General features: G+C 41.1%; 1 protein-coding gene across 2 annotated transcripts in view; it reads left to right on the forward strand.

The window, feature by feature from the left end:
* Window positions 1-25,544, forward strand: part of NFKB1 (nuclear factor kappa B subunit 1) — a 66,205-nt gene that overhangs the window by 14,673 nt on the left and 25,988 nt on the right. The window contains exons 3-8 of one of the 2 annotated variants that reach the window (XM_064148409.1): window positions 788-872; window positions 9,402-9,439; window positions 12,911-13,009; window positions 21,759-21,907; window positions 23,861-24,024; window positions 24,738-24,896. In XM_064148409.1, the coding sequence (XP_064004479.1) occupies window positions 788-872; window positions 9,402-9,439; window positions 12,911-13,009; window positions 21,759-21,907; window positions 23,861-24,024; window positions 24,738-24,896 (694 nt within the window). Of the gene's footprint in view, window positions 1-787; window positions 873-9,398; window positions 9,440-12,910; window positions 13,010-21,758; window positions 21,908-23,860; window positions 24,025-24,737; window positions 24,897-25,544 lie in introns of both variants that reach the window. The other variant, XM_064148410.1, reaches the window with a different exon arrangement.

The raw sequence follows: 25,544 nt of genomic DNA on the forward strand, positions 1-25,544 counted from the left end.
ATTGGATTTAATCTCCCAGTAAAGCCCTTTATGCCCTAAAAGGCCCCTTTGTGTCATCTTTTGTGAAATACACATTGACATTGATGACTAAAATGTTCCTTCACTCACAGAGGTCAATAGGCCTACCTCTTCAGAAACTCTTCTTGACCTCATTAGGCTATTTCATGATTCATTTCAATTGTGAGAATGATGCATGAATGGAGAACAGATCATTTCTACTCATCTTAATTTCCAAAAAGGAGCTATTTTCTCCTTTGTCCTTGCTCCACTTGGGAAGAAGATAGGTTTGTACCTGACAACAGTTACAGTGAATACGAACATGTCAGTATTCCAAAAACCTCTAAACAATTAAACTTTAACCTGGGTAGACTATTTTCTTGCACTAGAACTTGCAAGTGTATTTACATAAAGAATGTAGTCTGGTGGGGTTTAATCACAGAAGTGGAAATGAGAACTCAGAGGTTCTCAGGGAGGCCTTGGGCAAGACATCAGATTTTCACAACTTACTTTGTAAGCTCCTTTGAATATATAGCTGTTAGTGCACGTAAGCAAAATGTGTGCTTGGAAACTGCAGAGGGAACATGCTACTGGTGGAACTTGGTCAGTACTGTAGGCTTCGCTTTTAATTTTGCCAGAAAAATTAAAGCAGCTATAAAATGTTTGCATACTGCAGCAGAGTGTTTGTAGTCTCAATATTTACAGAGAACTTTCAAATTCTTTGCTGATAGATGCTTTATGAAATAGTGCCTACACGTAGTCATAAAATGTGTGCTTTCTTTCAATGTAGATGTTTGCAATGGATCAGCTCATAGGAATGAACACATTATTTAATAGTACAAATTACATCACTTCGGACATACCGCTACGAACAGGTAGGAAGCATTGCTGCTGTCCTCCTCTTTCTTCCAGTGTGTGCTTTCCTGAAGTTCTTTTCACAGGCTTTTTGTGTTTGCACTCTTGTTTCGCAATACTAGATTCCAAAGCTGTCAACTAGACTTTTTATTACACCTTTAGGCATATCTTTATTACCCTCATGAAACTTTCAGCTGTGAGGCACATCTGATTTTCTTTGGGCATGTTCAGAAATGAAGTTTCAATTAGTTAAGTGGTTTCAGTGACCAAAGAGCTCTGAGTGACCTCTTTTTTGAAATGATTTTTAGAGATCATAGAATCAACCAGGTTGGAAGAGACCTCCAAGATCATCCAGTCCAACCTATCAGCCAGCCCTATCCAATCAACTAGACCATGGCACTAAGTGCCTCATCCAGTTTTTTCTTGAAGACCCCCAGGGACGGTGTCTCCACCACCTCCCTGGGCAGCCCATTCCAATGGGAAATCACTCTCTCTGTGAAGAACTTCTTCCTAACATCCAGCCTATACCTACCCTGGCACAACTTGAGACTGTGTCCCCTTGTTCTATTGCTGGTTACCTGGCAGAAGAGGCCACCCCCCACCTGGCTACAATGCCCCTTCAGGTAGTTGTAGACAGTAATAAGATCACCCCTGAGCCTCCTCTTCTCCAGGCTAAACAGGCTCAGCTCTCTCAACCTCTCCTCATAGGATTTGTGCTCCAGGCCCCTCACCAGCTTTGTTGCCCTTCTCTGGACATGTTCCAGCACCACAACATCCTTCCTGAATTGAGGGGCCCAGAACTGGACACGGTACTCAAGGTGTGGTCTGACCAGTGCTGAGTACAGGGGAAGAATAACCTCCCTTGACCTACTGGCCACACTGTTCCTGATGCAGGCCAGGATGCCATTGGCTGTCTTGGCCACCTGGGCACACTGCTGGCTCATCTTCAGCTTACTGTCTATCAGTACCCCCAGGTCCCTTTCCTCCTGGCTGCTCTCCAGCCACTCAGTCCCCAGCCTATAGCGCTGCTTGGGGTTGTTGTGGCCAAAGTGCAGAACCCTGTACTTGGCCTTGTTAAATCTCATCCCATTGGCCTCTGCCCACCCATCCAGCCTGTCCAGGTCCCTCTGTAGGGCTCTCCTACCTTCCAACAGATGGACACCTGCTCCTAGCTTGGTGTCATCTGCAAACTTACTGATGCTGGACTCAATCCCCTCGTCCAGGTCATCAATAAAGATGATCACATCTTCATCGATGTTCATGTTTCTCTTGCCATTTTGCAGAGTGCAGTATGTGCTTATTTTCAGTGATGTCTCATTTATTGTAATAAATCTTAGGACACTTGTTTTTCACTGATGAAATCTGGAGTACGTTCAACTTCCTGTATTGTTTGATTAAGTTTTTCCTTTTTGGTGATTTCTCCGTTTCCTGTAAAGTGTTAGTCTGGTGTTAAATGTACCTGACAGTTTCTTAATAATAACAATGCCAGTTTGGAAGTTCAGGGTCAGATTTTGCAACCACCTGCTGAAATTAGGCATTCTGCGAATGTCTGATGTGCAGTGCTTCCAATGTGGTTCTAAAAGGGGAATGCCAAACAGAAGTGTGCTGTATCTCAGCCAGTGTTAGCTGCTCCATGCAACCTTGGTCTAGTTTTGCTTGTCAGATTTCTTGAAAGGTATTCATTCTTGCTTGAATTTAGAATACTGTTTCTTCTGCTTTGTTTATTAAAATAGCTTCTATGAAAGGAGAAAGGAAATAAAGATTTCTTTAGGTGCATTAAGTTTTCCTCAATACACGTCTCCAGTAGTATTTCTTCACTACAGCTATTAATGCCTTTTAATATGACAGCTTTCTGTTGTATCATGATGTAGCTGGTATCTTCTGTATTGAAATTGCTTGCTTTTGTTGAAAAGGCAAATCACTTTTATTTGCAATAGGAGATTCCTGATCTAGTGGAAAGTGTCCCTTCTTATGGTAGGGGGATTGAGACTAGATGATCCTTGAGGTCCCTTCCAACCCTGACGATGCTGTGATACACTTTGCAGCGGTGAGAATGTGAAGGGTAAAATGAAATAAAAGCTTAGGTTTTTACTTCATAAGTAAAATTGCAGCCTAAAGTAAAAATAAATGCTGAGGTAGAAAATAAAAATTAAGGCATGCTTATTGTTCCAGTGTTTACCTGTTTAAAACATGACTTCATTTTTCTTGACTAGATGAATCATGGCGAGGAAGGCTTGAGAAGCACATATGGTAGCGATAATTTTGTTTCAGGATAAAATGTTCTGAAGAGCAAAGCTCTTGACAAACATGAACAAGCATCCAACAAATTAATGTTGTAATCATTTGCTGCAATGTGCTTTTATTAAGGCAGATAAAATTGTACAGTAAGATTTGTCTGTGTAGGCTTAAAAGGTTTGCGTGTTGTATACCAAGAGATGGGTTTTTTTCCTTCATTTCTCTTCCAGAGTTTCTGTGGAACAAATAAGGTTCTTGGAATTTTCATTTACCCATAATCTCTCTTACATGTATCTTTTATGCTTGCTCTGTATTCCTCATGCCAGATTCATTCCATACAAATTATTCAAATATTTAAAACTGATTTTCAGATATCTATGTCCTGTCTAAACTAGAAAACAGCTGCTCTTAAAACCATGTGATGTAGTCAAGAATTCACTGGGTTTTGCAGTCGCAAAACTCTCTTACTTGGCTAAGCAGAGCTCTATTCTTAATTTGCAAAAGTGCTTAGGAAAGACCTCTGTTGTAGTGCCACTACTCTTGTATAGTGCTCCCTTACATGTGGCAAATTCTCTGTGTACAAAATGGAACTTAATAAAGGATCATGGATTTCAGGTTATCAGAAAAAAATCTGATGATGCCACAGTGATTTTGTTTCTGGAGCAGTATAGTGCTGACTTTCCCCTTTTCATGAAACTATTGTGTTATTCCTATGGACTAGCTCTTCAGTTATAAGGTAATACAAACATGTATACATTATGCTATGCTTGTTTCTACATAGCAAGGCCAGTTAAAAGTTCATGCAGGATTTTCCAAAAGTACTTCCAGCTGAGGCATGGAGAGGGTGAAAGAACTGTTCTTAAAAGGGCTTATCTATAGGACAGTTAGCTGATTTAAACAGAAAGAAACAAAGGCTTTAGCTGTTCCACAATATTTGATGTGGAGCATACATCTTTCTGTCTCTGCATTCATAAATGCACGGTGTCAGACTTACTATGTTGTCAGGTTTAATGTGTAACTTTTGATTGCCATATCATGCCAGCATAGCTGAGTCAACAAATAGCTGGGGAATCTGGGGACTTTCTGATGATAGATGTCCTGCTGTTATGTTAATATTTACAGTAATAGTAGAAAACCTTTTGAGATGCCAGGGAAAGAATTTTCTCAGTGAGGTTGTCAGTGCTTAAGTAGCTTTGCCTGCTTTTTATCATGTATGTTATATGTAAGTTAGCTTGGTTATTTTGTCTCTAAAGCTGTAGTAGATGGTTATGTGGTTCAAGAGAACTAGTTTCTGGGTCCTTTGGAGAAAAGGATTTATCTATAGCAAATGCCATAGCACTGCAATCTGCAGGACTGAGCTGTGTGTTTAGAGCACCACCAGCAGCAAAGGAAGTATCTGAAAGAGTCAGATGCTTCTTTGGGAAGTATCCTGCCTTTGAGAGTTAGGTGCTGATCCTCAGTGGCATTGGAGGGAGCATTATCCATGGCATGTATTTAGGCAGTATAAAATCAGGTGCATATCCATGTGGTGTCCGTTGTGTAGTGGAGGGACAAAGTGACACCTTAAATTGGAGGGGAAATGGGCAGAACTCCAAGGAAAGTGTTTTAGAATTTTGTGTGTTTCTTACTTCCTCCTGATTATGTAGTGTCCCCTACAACCATGTAACTTAGCAGTCTGTGATCCACTTGAAGGTGGTTTGGGGAACTGGTTCACTGTTTTGGATTTTATGGGCTCTAGTCTAACTCGCTGTTGGCCAGTGGTGTTTTTAAGCCTGTGAAGCTGAAGCAGGGCAATCAGCAGCTGAATAGTATTACCTGGAGGCTGCTAAAGTTCTAGTTTTCTCACATTTCTTTAGCTTCTGCCTCACTCTCCGTGGTGCTTGTTGTTGAGAAATGAGAAGGGCACAGAGGAAAGAAGAAAGCTTTTATAAAAAAAACTTTTTTTTTTAAGAGAAAGAAAATGTTAGAGATGGAGGAAGCCTGACCATCAGCAAAAGTTAGTTGCTTGTTTTCTCTATACCATAGCAGTGGCCCTAATCCTCAGAAGCATGAGCAGCCTTGCATACTGCTTATGGTGGTTTCCTTAGATCTTCTGTGTTTGTATTTTCAAGAGTGAACCAAGGGCAGAGAAAGGTTAAAGCAAAGCCTGTGTGCTGCTTGCTTTGAATGCTGCAAGAGATAAGATGCAAGAAAGTGTTCTGTGCAGGTGAATCTCTGAGAGGGAGGACATATGAATGCCTCTCTTGGGAAGGATAAGACAGTAGACCTAAAGTTTGAGCTTTTAGCATCAAGGTACCACTGTCAGGACAGAAACAAGGGTGGTTGTTTGATTTAGCAATGAAAGGAAATGGGTGTTTTCATCCACAGAGAAAACTAGCACACCATTAATAGGGTAAGGTGCCTGTTCTGAGGAAGCAGAAACAGAGAGGAGGCAAGGGGAGGACTTTATCCCAGCTGGTGGCAGGTTAAATTGAATGGCTTCAGGTCCTATGTAAGCTCTTAGAGCATCCTTCTAGTCCTGTCATGCTGCCAGGCCTGCAGGGATATCCTGCCAACCTCACAGACCTATTTTTTGTTCTTGACTTGGTTTTACTGGGAAGAAGGAACCACGAGGGAGCTGAAGATGGGTGCTCCTTTATGGGTGTGCAGTGTTAGGCCTTTCAAGAGGAAGAAAGAAACTAAGTGGTGGGAGTGTCAAGATGCAGGAGGACCTCTGACTCAGGCAGGAAGGAAAATGAAGAAATGTAGCAGTTGAAGATGATGGGGGAAGTGGGACTGTGACTCAGGCTGGAGGGGAGGCATTGGGATGCAAGTTTGCCTGTGGCAACTGAGGCAAGAAGACATAAAAGGAAGCACTGAAGCTTCCCCAGGATGTGGCAGTCTGCACTAAACCCCCTCCAGGCCAGAGAAGTTCATATTTTAGTTGTAGTTCTTAGCCCTCCTGAATGCAGCAGTGCCACACAAATTGCAATGAATGCTCATGTCAGAACTTGGCCCTTGGCAGCCATGGGAGTCATCCTGTGTAGAGGCCAGCTCCCTGGCTGTCTGCTGCTTCAGCCTATCTATAGAGCAAAAGCAGAAGTTAGCTACACCTTCACTAGTGTTGCTTCTTGTGGTTATTTAACACTTAAAAGGCTCTTTAAACAAGAACTTAAAGCAAGCAGCTTCCCAGCCTAGAAAAGAGGTGCAAAAGATCATCACAAATCTCATAATTATTAGTTCCTCTTACCAGGTGCACACCTTAAGGTTCCTGCTGTTTGTTTCTTTAGACCAGACATACAAGTGAGAAAAAAAAAAATTAAAAAAGCTTCTTTGTGCAGAACATGAAACATTTCTTCAGCATGGGAAAGAATGAGAGAGCAAGAAGGAACCAGACATAGCCAGTGTTACCTCTGTCTGTCTGATGTACTTAGGGGAAGTATTCAGTTTAGTGAAGTAAAATCTTTCTTATAGTCAAAATGATGTGGCCTCTATGCTTGGAGGTTGTCTTGACTATTGCTGCTTTATTTTCAAGTAGCATTTCAGATGTGGTTAAGTGTCTTCTCTGTACTGTTATTTGGATCTGATTCAGAAGCTGTACCAGAGAATTAGTCGTTGTAAAAGAAAATGTTTAGTCACAAACCTCAAAGTTTAAAATAAGACCTCACAAAAGATTGGTGTAAATATGTTTGATATGATTTATATAATCTGGATTACTGATAACTGATCTCTAGTTTGCTTCTTTACTGTTGTGTTGCATGAGTTTTGTACTTTGCTTGTATTAGTGTGTAAGGTACTTTACTTTTTAAAAAGCATATAAATATACTGAGGAAAAAAGCTTTTTCAAAGGGAGGCATAAGAACCACAAGTCCTATGTTTTCCATTTTCTTGAGTTTTCACAAGTACCATGCAAGGCAAAACCATTTCAGCTTTACAAAGAACTCCCCTTAAGCTTTGCAGTATTGCAATATAGTGTATATCCCTCTCTTAGGAGCTTGAATTTCCTAGTGCTGAAGGAAAGTTGGAGCCTGGGTTCTGCTGTATTCAGGGGACAGCTCTGGATGACAGAGCAATTTCTTTTCTGACTGTTGAAGAGAAAGCCTAGGATTTTGTGTTGTTACTGACCCAACATATGTGCCTTGAAAATTCATTCCTAAGGGGGAGCAGCCAAAGAACAATTACTTGGCAGATCCTGCCCTGGAGGTTTGGTTTGAAGTTGAACTACATAGCTGTATTTTAGGTGTGTTGTTTCTCCCGGTGCCCAGAAGATACAAGGCCTCTGGACTGTAAAAGTACAAAATTTTAGATGCCTAAAGCATGGAGATTGTTAAAGATCTGTGAACAGAGGTCTTAAATTTAAGTGCTGATGAAATGCTTAAACACAACCCAACTCATCTTAACTCTTTATTACAGACAAAATTTGAAACATAAAACCACACCAAATGTAAATCAGCCTTAAAGTTTCTGAAGTCCAAACTTCGTTTTGTGCTTTCTAATGTGGGAGGATATGTATGTGTTCAGGAGGCAGTTTCTTTGCTTGATGTCAGGATTTTTTTGCATGACTTCAAGATTTTAATTACTTTTTCACAAGGAGAGTGTTGAACTTGAGAAATAAATGATCTTTCTATGTGAAATTGTTGTGACTGACATTCACAATATAGCTTTGGCAGGAAGCTGATTCAGATAGTTTTAACAGCAAAGTAGTAATTCCCTCTATAAGCCTATTTATCAAAACTTCCATTTTCAGACAAGCTTGTTTAAGACCTGTGTTGATTAAAGACTTGAAAGTCTGTTTTGTTATGGTGAAGCTGTATTGAGGAGCTGAGAAAAATGCGTGTAGTCATAGTACAAACTAGAAATAATTTTTACTTGTCAGTGAACTTTAGGTATATTGGCAAATTAAGGTTGATGCAAGCATACAGCTCCCTGCAGAAGCTGAGTACTACTTAGTAGTGGCTGTATGGCATGGTGCTTGCAGATGGTGCAGTTGTTCAGAGGCAGATCACACCTGGATGTTGGCAGGGCATGACAAGCTTCGTATGCTTGCAGGCTCTGCCACATAGCTGTGGCTTTTCTGCTGTGGAGATTGCTTGTGTCTCTGAGCTTGCTGGGCTCCTTAGCATTACCACCTTCCATAGAGCATTAAGTGATGATGTGTAATTCCATCAGGAATATAGCTGTCAAAATATCATGTGGGTGTTCACAATGAAGCTATCATTTGGAGTCTGCTTTGATAACAGTTGAAGTTTTAGCTTTGAAATCTGAGTCTTCTCTGCTTAGCAAGAGGCAGGGAAGAAATAATGTCACACAGAACTGTTGTTTTTGGACTCGAGTACAGCTTGCATTTTAAGAATTATTTCATAATCATCCACCTGGAGAACTTCCCTTCTCCATATAAATTAGCAATCAGAGCTGGAGCTAAGCTTTGATCAGATGATGAATTGTCAATTCTGGTGGCACCAAGTTCTTACTGGATATAGGGTCTGCCTAAAAGCTATTTAAACTGGTGACATTTGAATGAGGTTTATAGTATGACCTTAGCCAGCGTTCAGGAAGTGATGCAAGACTGAAAGTTTTTTTTATGGAAACCTCCTTTGAAAGACACAAACCACAATTTTATTATAACCTAATCCTGTATATTGGCATCATACTCAAAAATGGATCTCAGTATAGAGTCTGCATCTGTAGTCAAACAAAGCATGCTCAGTGCTTTTTGAGGCACAGCAGAACAGCATATTTCAAAGTGTATCTGAAATTGTTAAAGGAATGTAAATTGTTCAGCCTTCTCAATACCAGGGTGGGTTTTTTTAAGCAGTTCTGACTGTTAAGGCATGTTGAGACAGCTTAAATTCCTCCTGGATTCCCATACCTCAGAGCTTCCCATTGGTTGTCTCTAGACTTTCAAAAGCAGCTATTCAGTAGGAAGCCCTAGGGCCAAAAGCTTATGAGTAGAGTCTTCAGAGCCTGAGGGGGTTGAATACAAAAGTTAACCTTAGCTCAGGAAGGCCAGGCTGCTTGTCAGCGGCAAGGGGAGGATCTTGTTCCTACTCTTGCGAGTGTTAACTGAGTGATCAGAGTTGCCCATTTAGGCCCTCTGAGCTAAAATTAACTTTTCTGAGTTAATCCCTCTGTTCTTACTCCACTGGTCTTCGGGAATGTTGGAAATGACAGACTGCCGAGCGATTAAATTAGCTATTTCAGTTCTGAAGACGCTTGGGGACTTCAAAATTTCTTCTCTCAAGATACCCAAGGGCATCAATTTTAGCCCTGCAATTTGTATGTCATAGTAGTAGCAATATAATTTCTACTGACTTTTCTTTCTTTTCTATTAGCAGATGGACCGTATCTTCAAATCATAGAACAGCCCAAACAGGTAAGAACACTGCATTTTGTTAATCTTAAAGGTTGCTGCATTCAGCAGTGTTGCTGTACTCAGCTTTGACTAAAGGGATGGCTTGGGATCAGGAAAAAAAATGTACCAAAGACTTTAGAACTTTCCTAACAAATGCAGCACTTAACCATGAGCAGTTTTTCCTCTCGCTTTTGTAGTTAAATCGTTTCCTGTTTTGTTCTGTTTTTATCTCTGTATCTCTCTGGAAGTGTCATAAGACTTCTAAAAACCCTGAGAGTTTAAAATAAAAGAAGTCTAGACGCTTACAGTACCTCAGTGTTGTGATACAAACATACATGGAAGATTTTAGAACTTGTTTCATCTTCCGTGAAACACATGACAGAAAAAACAAAGCCATTTCATTTTGTTCCCAAGTTGCAGAAACTTTTGCCTTGTGCTTGATTATTCTAAGGGAATTCTGTTGTCCTTAGAGATTGTAGATGTGGCAGTTGGCTGTTTTGGATAACCCAAGAGAAATGACAATAAACAAAGTTATGTTTGAGTATTTTTTTTGCTACTGTGTAGCAGATCTCACTTAGGCTCCTCTGGTGGTACCGAAAGTAATCCCAATGCACTGGTTAATTTTCATGCAACTGATGTACAAAGTAGTTGCTGGGTGAAGATTGTCTTGAGATATGCCAGGGTACTGCTCCCTTTTAGCTGGTGACATCAGCAATTACAGTAGTCCTCCTGAAGCTATCACAACACAGAGAGCTCTTTCCTGCCTTTCCCAGTCAGTTGCATAAAATCCCACCTTACGAAGCTGTTAAGTAGACAGAGGACGAGTGACTGGAACCTGTCTCACCCTGTGATGGTTTGGGTGTTACCTGCACCCCCACACTTTGAAAAGTCACCCAGACTAGACTCAGTGGCTCTGGAAATTGAATGAAGCTTTATATTTACAGCTTAGTACAATATACAAGCAGATATTTATAACATATACAGTTATATACAGAAATATACAAGGTTAAAAGGTAATACAGAAACACAACAGCCCTCCCAGAAACCTGAGTCCCCAGGAGGAGCTCACAACTGCCCTTCCACCTTCTCCCACCCCTCTCTACCTTACCCCAGACGTTGACTTGTGCCCAAGGAAGAATGGAGCATCGGACAGGAGGGTTAGGAAGCAGGTGGATTAGTCACAAAGATGACAGGTTAGGTTAGAGAGTGAAATGCAGCCCAAAGCCCAGACAGCATCTGCATTATCTGTGTTTGAATTCTTGTTCTTATACATCTCAGCAAGCCTGTGAGTGCAGTAGACATCACCATTGTTTCCCTTTCACAACCTGTAATCTAATTCTTCTCGCCAAAACATTCTAGCTAGCTTCAAACTAGCACACATCCTCTTCTTGGTCTTCTGCAGAAGCATGCTGCAATCCAGCCTTTCTGCTAGCAATTGGTAGAGAACATTTGTTCTGACTTCACAGCAAAGACATTTTTGTGCCTGAGCTTTCCCTAGGAATAGGGACGTTTCATGGTTGTAGGTGAAACAGCAGTGTAGTGTGAACTCTTGGAAGAATATACTGCCTCTTCATTGGTTTGGTTCATCCCAGATTAGGCTGTGCCTTTGCTTGTTGGAGCCTACAGTGTGCAGTGCCTCGGGAGAAGCCACTGTTTCCATGTGTGGCTTACCAACAGGCATCAGTAAGCTTGCTCATAATCGCTTTACTGGAAGATCTTTTAAACATGTCTCAAATGACATCTACATCACTTCACTTTGCAAATATTTAACCATGCCCTGCAAAGGAAAAACAAACTTCCTGAGTCAAACAGGGACAGAAACTAACCAGCCCTCCTAGTTGACAGCTGTGAGCTTGAAGCTCCTGTAGTGGTGTATTCATGTGGCAAGCTGAGCAACGGTTTATGACAGGGTAATGAGGATGATCCATCAGCACAGTGCAGTACTTTTGATCTTGGAGTACTTGGAGCAAAGTGACAGCTGGGGGTAGTAAGACTGTGGCACATGAAAACATACCTAGGATAGCAAGAGCAACAGACTGGGGAATGCCACACAGGTGATGAGTGGCTCTGTTGAATTGAAGGCATGGAGGTAGAGAGGACTGGATTTTCTGTTATGTCTTCTCTGCAGAGGTCACTTTGCTTTTACAGCAACTTCATTTTGCCACAGCTCATCATAGTTGAGCACTTCAGTCACACAGTTCACCATAGGAGGGCAAGTACATGCTTAAGGACAAATTACATTGTCTTGTTGGTAACTGGAAAAGTCAGATCTTTACCTGTATTCTTAGACCAAAAAGGCTTTAGTGAGATGGGTATTGAAGCTAGCGATTCCAGAGTAATTTTTGAGCTGTCATCCACTGTCAGCTAATACAGACTTTGAATTCAGAGTTGACTGTTATTAGAAGGAAGCTGAATGATGATTCTCTACAGAGGGCACAACATTTACTAGAGCTGTTTGGACAGACACTGGGAGCTATATATTTTGCCAGAAGTTGCAGGACTGGGGAGTAGATCTGAAAGTATTGGCAGTTGGAGGCCACATAAAATAATATTGTAAAATCATAGAATGGTTTGGATTCCAACCTCCTTGCCATGGGCAAGGGCACCTTCTGCTAGACCAGGTTGCTCCAACCTGGCCTTGAACAACTTCAGGGAGGGCACATCCACAACTTCCTTGGGCAACCTGTTCTAGTCTAAATCTACCTTCCTCAAGCTTCAATCCATTCCCTCTCATTCTATGACTGCAAGCCCCTGTAAAAAGTCCCTTCCTTTCTTGTAAGCCCCCTTCAGGTATTAATTAAGTTGAGTTAGAGCTGCCAAACACATTTGCTTACAAGTTGCACCTTTTGTGCCTTATGGATTACCCTGGAAAGGAGATGTTAATCGAGTAAATGGATAGCTGTGCACTGGGGTGGTTACTAGTGTTTTACAGGCCCCTAAAGCATGTTCAGTTACCTATCTATGTAGCTGAGGTTAAAACCCAACCATTCAAAGTTCCCTGAAGTTTTTGGGCTGTTTTTGAACTCAGTTTGAGGATGAAGCTTTCACCTGTTCTTGCCAAAAGGAGAAAGCACATTCGTTTCATCTCTGTTCTTTTCTTTATGATGCTTTGGACTTCCTTGGTTATTTGCTTTAGTTCTCTCTACCTAGCAGTAGTTGTGGAAGGGAGTATCTGCTCTTGCATTCTCTAATGTTTAATTTCTCTCTTGTTTTGAAAGTGTAATTAGGTCTCTGCATCAAAGTACCTTCACTTAGTGAAAGAAAAAAGGTTGCTGCTGTGTGTAAGAGTGAGAATAGAAGTTTCTGCAGGGCTGTAATTCAGCAGTGCTTCATTAGCCAGCACTCAGACAGTATTTAAGGAATGAGCAGTTGTAGCTTTTCTGTTTGTGGGCTATTTGGGCAAGCCATGGTAGTGAGTGTGCTGTGTTGTGTGTTTGTTTTTCAGTTTTGTTTCTAAACAGCTTTCAAGTTTCTTTTCCTTTATTTCCACAGAGAGGGTTTCGCTTCCGATATGTATGTGAAGGACCTTCACATGGTGGACTTCCTGGTGCCTCTAGTGAAAAGAACAAGAAATCCTTCCCTCAGGTCAAAGTAAGTACAGAAATCATTAATTGGTGCAGTGTGAATGTTAGTGTCATTTGTATGTGTATAGGACCTTACTGCACAGCAACCTCAATTAGTAGGAAACTACTGGAAACTGAGCACATTTCAATTCCAGCTTTCAAAATCATTTTGAAAAGGAAGATGTTTTCAGATTTGTGGAGATAACTTTGTTGCTGTATTTGTGTGGAGCAGTTGAGCCATAAGCTTTCCTGCATCTACAACCTCACTGCCCAGTAGAGCTCTTCCTTAAGGTGCCATTTTGGCATAAAGCGAGGCCTGAGCTGCTGTGTTACTCCGCTTCTAACATACTGCAAAGCACAAATCAGGTCATTTCTTCCACTTCAGTCTAGGATGGTATTTACCAAATTTCCCTGCTTTTTCTGTTTATGTCATTTTTCATTCAGCATCTCTAAGATACTTAGTTCTTAAGGACTTGTTTTTTGTTGACCTAAAGAAATGTCATCTCAGTAAGAGCAGCATTCTGTGTAGATGTTCACTGAATATTTTTTTTGGGGGGGGGGGCTTTATTTTTCCCTGGAAAAAATTCAAAACATTCTGTGCTAGCACAATATGAAGATTGTAACAGCTGTGATTAATCATTCTAGGATTAGAGAACTGTCTTTGCCTGCAGTTCTTGCAGCAAATTCTCTTTCGATGGAAGTGGGGAAAAGATGCAGCTTCTTTTTTTAAACTTAATTATGTCTTAGTATTGCATTACCTCTTTGAACTGTTGTACTAGAGACTGTCTCATGAGGAGTGTGGTTAACATTTTAATTATGGTGTTATCTCTTCATATATTGTAATTCTGGTTTTATCTCTTACTCTCCCCTTTAGTGGATGGGGTGGGAAGAGTGGCAATCAGTCGGCCTCTGTCTTGATGTGTGCCACTCCTTAGCTTTCTCTGCAGTATGCCTGTAGTTTTTCTGCAGTTCTTGAGAAAGGCTGGAGTTTGGAACAGTTACATCTCTGTAATGAATCAGTGTGAGCATGACTCAATGGAAAACAATCAGCATTGGCTGAGATAGCCTAGGGTGTTAGTCTCGCAAACTGAGAAGAGGCTGGGAAAGCTAAGTCCTGACACTCTTGTAAAACTCCTTTGAAAAATTGCTAGCCTAGGCAAGGGGTCTACTTGCTTCCCTCTTTGCTTTCCCTTTTTTCCCTTTCTTGTGTTGGTAAATGTCTCTGTTCTGAGACTCAAATATATTTGATAGAACCAATAGCCATTTTTTTTAGAGTGCCCTTTCCTCTTCCCCCTTCTTTCCCGAAAGAAATAAAATTAGATGTAGAGAGAGGAAAGCACACCCAAATAAATAATCTCACTCTGATGTGGAAGTTAAAAAGAAGAAAAAAGTGTAACACTAAATTAAAAAGGTATCTGAAAGTAGGGAAGTTACAAAGGTGTAGGGAAGGGGAAAAACAAATACAAAATGAGTAAATACAACCAGATTTTTGATGGTAAGGGGTTTGTCTGCCTCGTGGGTGATGGCCACGTGGTGAAACAAAGAGAACCAGGAACAGGATGGTGATGGTGGTAAGCAGGGAGGCAGGGAGCACAGAGAGAGAAACAGGAAGCTCCCCCTGCTTTTATAGACTTTTAGAGAGGAAGAGGGAGTGAGCTAACCATGACCTGTTCATACCCATCCCTGGGGAGGGGTCAAGACCACCTAGGGTCAGGTTCAAGGTCACTCCTCCTGGAGGGTTAACCCTGTACAGTGAAGATGAATCAGTGAATGAATGTTCACTGGTATGTTAAGGTATAAACCAATTTACTTCAGTGGAGCCAGACATTTGGATTCCAATCTGTATTGATAGTCATGAAAATGATACTTTATAAAGCAGTGGTTTGCTGAATAGCATGACAAGTTGATAAGCAATGAGGAGTTATACAGGAAATGGAATTTATCCCTGAGTAAACTACACAGCAAAATGTTGTTTGGCTTTCCATCAAACCTCTTTTCATTGATCATCAGATTTGTATTTTCATCTAAAGATTCCCCACACACGTGTGTGTGTGTCCCTTCCCCTCCCTTCTTATGGTCCTACTGTGTGCATCTGGGTTTTTTTTTCTGGTTCAGATCCTCCTATGGCAACACCTGCTGGGAGAGGCTGGCAAGGGAACACAACATTAAATTCCTCAAGGCCATTGCTTGTTAGTGCCTGTTCTTGATTCAAGTGGTGCCAGTAAAGACAGAAGTGTTTCACACCTTTTCCTGTAAGCCTCTTCTGTGTTTTGTCAAAAGGTGCTCACCTTGTCATAGCTGAGATGAGCACAATTGAAGACTGCTTTTTTTGCCGTCCTCACACTGGGATTTCTTTGGTTTTGTTATTATTTTTCTTATGCCCTGACTTTCACCATAGAACCTCCATTAGTTGATCACATTGCTATGAAGGGATAGTAGCATGAGCTTTGGCTGTACTGTAAAAGGGAGGGTTTGTGACAGCTCTTTAAACCTCGGCTGTGGTGTCATCAGTGTAGCTCTCACTGAGATCTCTCTTCTGCTTTGCCAACTCTGCATAGAAGGATGATGTAATTTACCATTAGCTTCCATGGGATGTCCAGAATACAGATCTCTTCAGGGCACAAAAAAGGAATTGTAGCTTCTCTAGTCCCTCTTCTTAGGATTGTGGATTGAAAGTCGAAATAAAACACATTTATCTGATGTGAGCTCTTGCTTAACATGGACTCTTCACCTTTATCCTTGTAGCTGGAACACACCAAGAGGTATCTTCATTGGAAAACTGGAGCACTGGAGACTTTCATGTCTCCAAGCAAAATGTTTTTGTAATTAGTGACACATTCAGCCACCTCATGTGTAGTGTATTAGGAGATGGTGTAGATCAGGAGTTGGTGTAGCAGATCTGCAGTGTCAGTCTTTACACTTAAGACAAATGTGTGCTGGCCAGTAAGGCAGGATTGATTTTTAAACCTCTTGTTTTCTTGGCACAGTCATGGCTAGATAACAATCTGGATAACAGTAGTATTTTTCTGTAATATCAAAAATGAGATTATTTTTTTCTGGTTTATGGAATGATATTCCTTTAACCCTGTCTTTGCTAACTGTAATCCTAACACACAAAATGTGTTTTTTGGAGGATGTAACTTAGTGAGCAGAGAAGTTGTAGACACTGAACGTGTTGTAATGAAGTCACATTTAAGGACATTTTTCATTATTATGCTACAAAGCTACCTAAAAGTATTAATTTAAAATCAATTTTCATCTGTTCAGTGTAAGACAACACAGGACAAATTAGCTATCTGGAACAGTTGAAACCAAAGCTTCTAAGTAGCAGTGTAAGACAACACAGGACAAATTAGCTATCTGGAACAGTTGAAACCAAAGCTTCTAAGTAGCTTATATCATTAGCTTTTTGTCCAGAGGGGGGGAAAAAAACAATAGTCTAAAAAGAAAGAATGATTGTCTTGAATTAGGTTACTTAACTGTCTTATTAATAATTTGCTTATTTCTGTGGGTTTGAAAAACTATGGGAACTTGCACAGAAAATGTCCACTGGCCTCCTTACATGTTTACCACGTGTGTCCTGATCTTACATATGATGTTACTGTAGGCATGTTCAACTTTTACTCTGAAGTACTTGATCCAGTTTTGTCTGTGATAAGAATTGGCTGCAAATAGTGATGTGAAGGAAGTGAGCTAAATCGTCATCTCCTCGGGAGAAAATCTCTGGGGGTGACTACAGACTCGAGTTGCCTGTTCTCTGTGAGCTGGATGTAAATCAGCTGCAGCCAAGAAACTGGGTGACCAGTTGCTCAGAGGTGTGCTAGGGCTGATGAGCACAATATCTTTGCTAACGTTTGGACAGAGTTTGTGCAGTTCAGCTTGTGAGTGGAAGCTGCTTATCAGATAGGCAGCCCTGAACCCAGATGCAGGAGAATAGAACTGCCCAGCCAGTCATGTCCTGGGGCTATCCTAAATTACACCTCAATTCAGAGATAAGCATTCTTATTGAAATTGGGGATTTCAGCACATACCTCAAATTCAGGAGGGGAATTTATGGAATAGTAGTGAAGTTACTTTGTTGATGAGCCTTTTTGATGAAGAAAGGAGCAGCTTAGTTTGTTGTGTTTGTCTCCCTACACCACGCCACCCCCTAAGAATTAAATTGCAATGTAATTACAGATTACAAGGTAAAACTGCATTTAACATCTGAATTAAGGAATAAACAAGAGACAGGAATGAACAAGGGTTTTGTTATAAATCTTTATGCATCCTAAAAACCTGTACTGAGCTAAATTCAGTGATATTTGTGGGTTTTACTGCTTTGGTTAATTTGTGTGAATATGGACTACCAAGTCCCTTTAGTTGGGCTCCTAAAGCAGAGCATCTAACTCTGTTTTTAGTATGAGAGTGACCTTATATTCAGAGGATTAGAAGATCTTCATCTCCCATTGATTTTAAATTACATTGCTTATTCTTAGACTTCTAAGTAAGCAAATTATTTGTAGTACTTCTGAAATATTTTTCTCTTAAACTAGCAACTGGGAAAAAACCCAAGATGCTGCTCTGAAAACATGCTATTTAGAGAGTGAGTGATGCCTGGAATGCTTCAGAACATGTTCTGAACATGCATATTGAGGACAATGCTAGTCACACTCTGAAGGATTAGGCAGGATTGGAACTATAGTTGTGATTAGAAACAGAAATAGGTATTGGCTTTGCAGACTTGACATGTTTTTTTTCCATCGTTTGCTTTCTGTCGTTGAGCAGTTGGTTTCACTTCTTGCTTGATGTAAGAATAGTGGGGGGAAAAAAACATCTTTGAAGTAGGAAAAGGTTCTTACAAAGTTTTTGTGGCGTTTTGAAAACTGTGAAAAAATGACCAGGGTCTGGATTGCAGGAGGATGTGAAATGACTTAAAAAACTTTAAACTCTGGAATTGAAATTGACTCGACTTCAAGTACACAGGCTCCTTGTAATCAGCCGAATCTCCCTCAAGTAGGAACAGCAGATAAATGTGAGCCTGCAGCATTTTAATTTTATCAGATGAGATCAATTGAATGCTGCTTCAATACAGGATATAGTCAAGTTACAGCTACGTTCTTCCCAGGAACCCCTTACTTTCTTTTTCTCCTCTGTCTTTAATTTGCAGTTCAGTAATTTTTCAGGTCACAGCTCTGATTTTGAGCAGTACAGCACCCATGTGCTATCTCCCTCTCATACTGAGTGTGGTTTTGTGTCAACACTCTAATCCTTCTGTAGATTCAGCAATGTAATGTACTGTCTACCTTTTCATGCCTTTGACAGCATTTAAAAAGTTCTTACTCAAAGGTGATGGATGTTTGTGTATCTTAGACACTGGCAAATAATTTCAGGATATTTAACCACTGAGGTTGTTTTGATGGGCACCAGCATCACCTGCATATCTCAAAACCAAGTGAGAAAGTCTGCCTTTAAGAAGTAGACTGAGGGGCATTCTGTAGCCTTTGCAAATTACAACATCGGGCTGGATGACCAAAGCAGTCCTTTCTTGCACGGTGACCTACATAAGGTATTACATTTGAAGAACTCCTTCCCCTGAGAGATGCTGTAAAAATCATGATGAGCTGACTAACAGGGGAGATTGCAATCTGGTTACCACTGTAGTTGTATGTTCTGCTTTCAGAGGCTGGAAAGTCCTTGACGTGCAGCAGTCCTGCCTACAGTTTCACTGTGGTTTCTACAGCTGATGGATTGTCTTGAACTTTCCTAATGTGATACCAGAGTGTGCATGTTACTCATAATGAATATAATGCTACAGATGTGCTGGGAACTTCATATCAGGGAGAGGCTTGTTTTGTGAGAGGTGAAACAAAAAAAATGTAAAGCTCTCCCCTGCCCCTCAGAAAGTTAATTGCAGTGTGGTGGTGACATGTAGCACCAAACGCAGTCACCTTTATTTTCATGTGACTTTACAGGGGTCCTTGCATTTTCTTACTGCTGGTGGGTGATGAAAGTGGTGAAGCAGTGATTGTTCTTCATCTCTATTGTTTTGATTGAGGAGGGATTGCTGTTTGCAAACAGGAGGGAAGCATGAGTAGCCCGTGTTTTAGAAACTGCTGCTTGTAAAATCACAGAATCAGCCAGGTTGGAAGAGACCACCAAGATCATCCAGTCCAAACTACCACCCAGCCCTGTCCACTCAACTAGACCATGGCACTAAGTGCCTCATCCAGGCTTTTTTTGGACACCTCCAGGGATGGTGTACTCCACCACACATTAATACAGTAGTTAGCTAGCAGGCAGTGTGTAACGAGGGGAGTTCTGCACACCTGTTTCTCCTGGAACAGCTTTTTTGTATTTGGAATGTGTTTTTGCTTTTAGCTGTGAATGGGAAGATGAGGAGGGCATAGGTTGTACATAGGCAGAGTGTTTCAGCTGTGATGGAATGGGTTCAAGAGAGGGGTTTACTGGAGTGAAGGGAGCTAGGATGACTTAGTAATGTGGCAGAATCACGGCAATCCCTTGGTTATCAGCGTTCTATCAACAATATAACCTTAAGTATTCAGTTCATCACTAATTAATCACTTTAGTGTTTATCATGAGCCTTTAATACTTTAGTTGATTAGATCTCTGAGCTGCTGTAACACAAAGAAGTTTGCTCAAGGCAAATTAAAAGAAAAAATAGAGGAGGAGGGAAAAAACCCCAACATTGATAAAAGGGTTAATTAAGTGAATTGGAAGGGAAGGTAATGTTTGCCTTTTTTAAAAGGTGGGGTAATTAATTTTATATTCAGCATAATATGAAAGTGGTTCATAACCCATAAGTGACTTGGAGAGGTTTACTTGTGAGGAGAGAAAATAAAGTTCTAAGTAATCCCATGTAAAGCAAATAACATACCAGTAGGTTATGTTATTAGTAATGTTAACTTTGGTTTTGAGGCATTACTTGACAGCACAATGTTAAAAGCTATTAAAGAGTGTCTGTGTCTTGGTTGAAGGAGCTAGGCAGGCTCTTTAACTCTTCTCAAAGCAGTTGAACAAAACACATCAGGATTGGATAGAATTAGAAAGCTTAAATGGAAATGCTGTTCATAACTACATGGAACGGTACAAAGCATATAAAGTACAAACAAATCCATAGGCTACAATTCTCCAAAGCTTCCACAAACCTCCCTCCAAAACCAGGCCCAAATGCCCCCACTCCATACTGTGCCTCTCTCTTCCACAAACCTCCCTCCATACCAAACCCATGTGATGGAGCTAATATTCAGTTTGGCAGCTCCAGGCCCCAACTGGCAGCGTTGCTGAGGCTGAACCTCCACTGCAGAGAGATAACAGCCTGTGCGTCCTCCTGGCAGCAGAGAGGGAGGGGAAAAGGGGAAGAAACTCACTCTGCAGACAGTTTTGTAGAGATTAAGGACTTTGGGGAATGCAGTAACAAAAGATGACAATTTCCTGTGTACCCTTGGATGCTCTGGACCTCCTGGAGGTCCTCGACTTTGTGGTTCTTAAAGGCACCCAGGCTCAAACCGTGACTGTAATGGAAGGGGGGAAAGGCAAAAGTCCTTCAGAGTTGGCACCAAATTTGTCATAGTTCCCAGTCCTGCAAAATCTTAGATGGGCATTTAGCAATATCCTTGTATACACTGAAGGGGATATTTCCTGGACTAGGTGATATGTGTCGATGAAAATGCCTACGAATATAGAGGTAGCTCACTTCAAAAACTCTTCACTTGAAAAGTCATTCTGGTGAGGCCAGAATCGTTTTCAAATGGAGCAGAATTATCCAGGCATGTTGTTAAGTACATCTCCTCTACGTTTCCTAACACCTAACAATGTGTACTATGCATTCAGAGAATCATAGAATGGTTTAGGTTGGAAGGGACCTCAAAGATCATCCAGTTCCAACCCCCCGCCATAGGCAGGGTCACCTCCCACTAGAACAGGGTGCTTAAGGCATCATCCAACCTGGCCTTGAACACCTCCAGGAAGGAAGCAGCTACAGTCTCCCTGGGCAATCTGTTCCAGTGTCTCACCATCCTCACTGCAAAGAACTTCTTACCATCTAGTTTAAATCTCCCCTATGCCAGTTTAGACCCATTACCCCTTGTCCTGTCATTACAAGACCTTGCAATAGTCCCTCCCCAGCCTTCCTGTAGGCCCCCTTCAGATACTGGAAGGGCACCATAAGGTCTCCTCGAAGCCTTCTGCAGGCTGAAGAACACCAACTCTCATAGCTGGTCCTCACAGGAGAGGTGCCCCAGCCTTCTGAGCATCTTCATGGCCTCCTCTGGACTCACTCCAACAGTTCCATGTCCTTCTTGTGTTGGGGGCTCCAAAACTGCACACAGTACTCCAGGTGGGGTCTGATGAGAGCAGAATAAAGTGGGAGAATCCCTTCCCTTGCCCTGCTGGCCACACTTCTCTTGATGCAGCCCAGCACATGGTTGTGTTCAGTGTACTGATTGAAATTTAAGGAGATCTACTGGCCAGAATGTAAAACTGAGATTTATGATTTGGGAAACAAAAGGTTGCTTTCTTTTAGCTTTGTTTGATTTCTTAATTTTCTTGGTCACTGCTCATACAGTTTGCATATGAAGTTTAATTACAAAAAATTAGTTGGCTTTTCTTTGTGATGATCTGGCACTGTTAGTTTGTTACTTGTATTTCAAGAGGAAATGATACATGCTTCTCCTATGTAAGGTGACAGAAAATACTCAACTGGAATCACTACTTGTTCCATCAAACCTCCAAACAATTGAACAATCCATTTTTTTTTAATGCATATTTATTTACAGATCTGCAATTATGTTGGACCTGCAAAAGTAATTGTCCAGTTGGTGACAAATGGGAAATATGTCCACTTGCATGCTCACAGCCTGGTGGGTAAATTCTGTGAAGATGGAGTATGCACAGTTAATGCAGGACCTAAAGATATGGTTGTAGGGTAAGTCTCATGGACTGGTTCATAAAGCTGGGCTAAGGGAGGTGGAATCAAATATGAACACTGTAAGAAGCAATACAAAAGTACTGCTGAGAGGCAACTGAATGGTGCATTGGTGGTCTTGCTCTGCTCTGTGTGTTGGTTGTGTCCTAAACAGAAAAATAAATGGGGTTTCTGTTTATCTTTGTAGAATCTGCCTGAAGCCAGCTAAAGATTTAAGCAAATAGTTTTCACTTAGAACTTGCAGATTCAGTCTCTTGGTGTGCAGTCCAAATTTGTATAATATGCCCATTCTTTCAAATGCAAATAGTTTTGATCAAAGAGAAGGGAGTGTAAAATTACTGAAGAAAAAAAATTGTTACTATTTTGATCAATATTTTACTTTGGCTGGAATCTGCCAGTAGGAATACAGTGAAGAGAAAAGCTCTAAGAAATTAGGATTGAATTTGAAATTAGTGCAAGACAGGTATAAGCATGAAAATACTAAATGAGTCAAACTTTGAAAGTTGAAATTAGTAAGATTGTAATGAAATGCTATTTGGTCTCCTTGTTTAATTTAAAAGAATAATCATTTATATCAGTAAATGGAGCTGAGGCTTCTGTCTGCATCTGTATTTTCAGGCTTAGATCAAATTTCATGCTGGCTGTGAGATTTAGTTCTGTGGTCTCAAGAATGTCTTTGTTGGTGAAGAAGATGAAGTTTTAAAAGCTGAGAAGGTTGAGAGAGATTCTTTTAAACTGTAACTTTTGATGTCCAAGCCCAGTGCACTAACTTTACCAAGCACAACAATTTAAATAGCTTTATTTGAAATGCTCCTTTTCATCTTGTAAAGTTTGGCTCATTTCCTAACCTGTCTTGTTTTTCATCAGATGTTTAGAAACAGCTTTCCTGTCCTCAGCTGACCCACTTGAAAATTGAGTTATTGTCTTGTTTTCATTCTTCCAGGTCTAATTGATTTTTAAACGTGCCAGGAGAATTTTACAAAAGCAGATCTTGTATTATGGAAGTTTTCATTTAAATAGATACCTGAAGTGTCTTGCTGAATGTTCAAGGCCTTGCTTAAAACATGCCTTTGGCAAAATGTTGCACTGTTTTTAGCTTCTTTAGTTTGCTTAGATCCAAATAATTTTCATACAATCAACCAGGCTGGAAGAGACCTCCAAGATCATCCAGTCCAACCTAGCACCCAGCCCTAGCCAGTCAACTAGACCATGGCTCTAAGTGCCTCAGCCAGGCTTTTCTTCAACACCTCCAGGGACAGTGACTCCACCACCTCCCTGGGCAGCCCATTCCAATGCCAATCACTCTCTCTGGCAAGAACTTCCTCCTAACATCCAGCCTGTACTGCCTCTGGCACAACTTGAGACTGTGTCCCTTTGTTCTATTGGTGGTTGACTGAGAGAAGAGGCCAACCCCCACCTGGCTACAATGTCCCTTCAGGTAGTTGTAGACAGCAGTGAGGTCACCCCTGAGCCTCCTCTTCTCCAGGCTAAACAACCCTTTTGAATGGATGGAGCTTATTCTGAGCAATTGCTCTGTGTAAGAGCCATATACAATGACATATTGAATTTCATTGCCAAGACAGCAAACAAAGTGCATCCAACCAGATTGGCAAACGAGTTTTGAGTTGATTCCACAGTGTTAATTCTGAAACCTAATAGATTACTGAGTATTTGGTGGGAAAATCCCATGCACCCATAGGATTGCTGTTGTGTAGTGGTGCATGTTTTGCATGGTTTGGGGGGTTTTGTTTTGTTTTGTTCATTTGGTTGATTTTTTTCCTGGAATTAGTTGTGCTCAAATCCTTCCATTGGCTACAGAATCTATAGACAATAGAGAAAGGCTGTCAAGTCCTTCCATTGACTTCAGTTGTGTCTCTGGTAAGAGAGAGTCTGCCTGCTGCAGGTTTGGCAGAACGCATTAAGAAAATGTTTCTCTCCTTCAAAATTTGGCAGGTTTGCAAATCTTGGGATCCTTCATGTCACAAAGAAGAAGGTGTTTGAAACTCTGGAAGCACGCATGATAGATGCTTGCAAAAAAGGATACAACCCAGGGCTCCTGGTGCATCCCGAACTTGCCCATCTGCAGGCAGATGGATGTGGAGACAGACAGTTGACTGGTATGTAGAAGTGGTGGCCTGGTTTTAGTAGACCTGCTGAAAACAGGTTTAGCTTCCAAACCCACAGATTCTTAGCCAGAAAAAGGCCTTGGCTGTGTGCTTTGAGAGGTGATAGGTTGTTGCCATGTTTTAGGGAATCTGAACAACAGAGTCTTTGTTGTCAGCACTCACATGAGTGTGAAGCAACTTCCTTTCTTAGGTGCCTGCACTCACCTCTGCACCTGTATTTAGTTTTTATCTTGATTAATAGGCGATAAAGAGAGTTGTTGTGCAATATTACTGCACCATGTGATATACTTGGGGCCCTTCTGAGAATCAATGTGTTCAGCTTCATTTCATCCATATCCCCGTAAAACCTGTGACACTCATTGCTTTCAAGCACAGTATAGAGGCCAGCCTTCTCTTTGTCACTCTACTACTAGGCATTTGGATGTCTTTAGTGGCTATCTTTCCCCTTTTCACAGCCTTTATAAACTGAGAGCAGAAAACACTGATTTTTTTGTGTGCTTCATACCTTAAATAACATCTGATGCAAAAACTGCAAGATAAATGTCATGTATTGCAAATAGCTTCTGCTCTCTGCTTAAAAAGAAGAGCCAGTGGATGCTAAATGAAAAGAGACACTGTTGGTGCCTTTCAGTAGCGAGGTTTTGTTCCTTCTGTTTTGTTCTGGGTCCCCTGTGTTAATTCTTCTGTCTACTTACGGGTTCCAGAACGAGAGAGGGAAATCATTCGCCAAGCAGCGGTACAGCAGACCAAGGAAATGGATCTCAGCGTGGTGCGCCTCATGTTCACAGCCTTCCTGCCTGACAGCAACGGGAGCTTCACACGGAAACTTGATCCTGTTATATCAGATGCAATATATGACAGCAGTAAGTAGATTTGGCTTTCCTTACTTCTTTAATGTGAGGCAAGCTTTTGCACATACAAAACTGTTCTGCAGATACTGCTACGCACAGACTCATCTAGCCCTGCTGCTGGCCTGTTATTTGATTAAGAAGTAAGTAGCCCATGGATAATTTGCTGCATGTCTATCAAGCACCCATGGTATTGTTCTGGTTTGTAATAGATGGTGAGATAAGCTATAAAGGAAGATATTATTTTGTTGTTAGCATGTTTAGTCCTGCTGCTTTTATTAGGAGGATTTGTTAAACTCTTGTTATGTTCATAAGGAGTGCTTGAATTTTGCAGTTTTCAGTTGCTTTCTGTGCCAAAGCCTTGTCACACTAGATGTCAGGAAGAAATTACTTTGCTTCAATCCTGTTGAGACTGTGACACTTACCAATTTTGCTGGCCATCTACTTGTCCTTCTTTTGCAAGACAGAATTCTCAGTCCATTTCCTTTGGACCTGACAGTATTTTTTATAGTTCCCTTACATCCTTCTAGTTGTCTTTTTCTAAACTAATCTTTCCACTTCATCTTTTCCTTTGTGCTTACTTTTCTTACCTGAACCTGCTGCCTGAGTTTTCCTCCCTGTAGCTGTGGATTACAATGTTCCTGATAATTGTTCTGTAGTGGC

This window comes from Pogoniulus pusillus, chromosome 9 (genome assembly GCF_015220805.1).
Source record: "Pogoniulus pusillus isolate bPogPus1 chromosome 9, bPogPus1.pri, whole genome shotgun sequence".
Classification (NCBI taxonomy): domain Eukaryota; kingdom Metazoa; phylum Chordata; class Aves; order Piciformes; family Lybiidae; genus Pogoniulus; species Pogoniulus pusillus.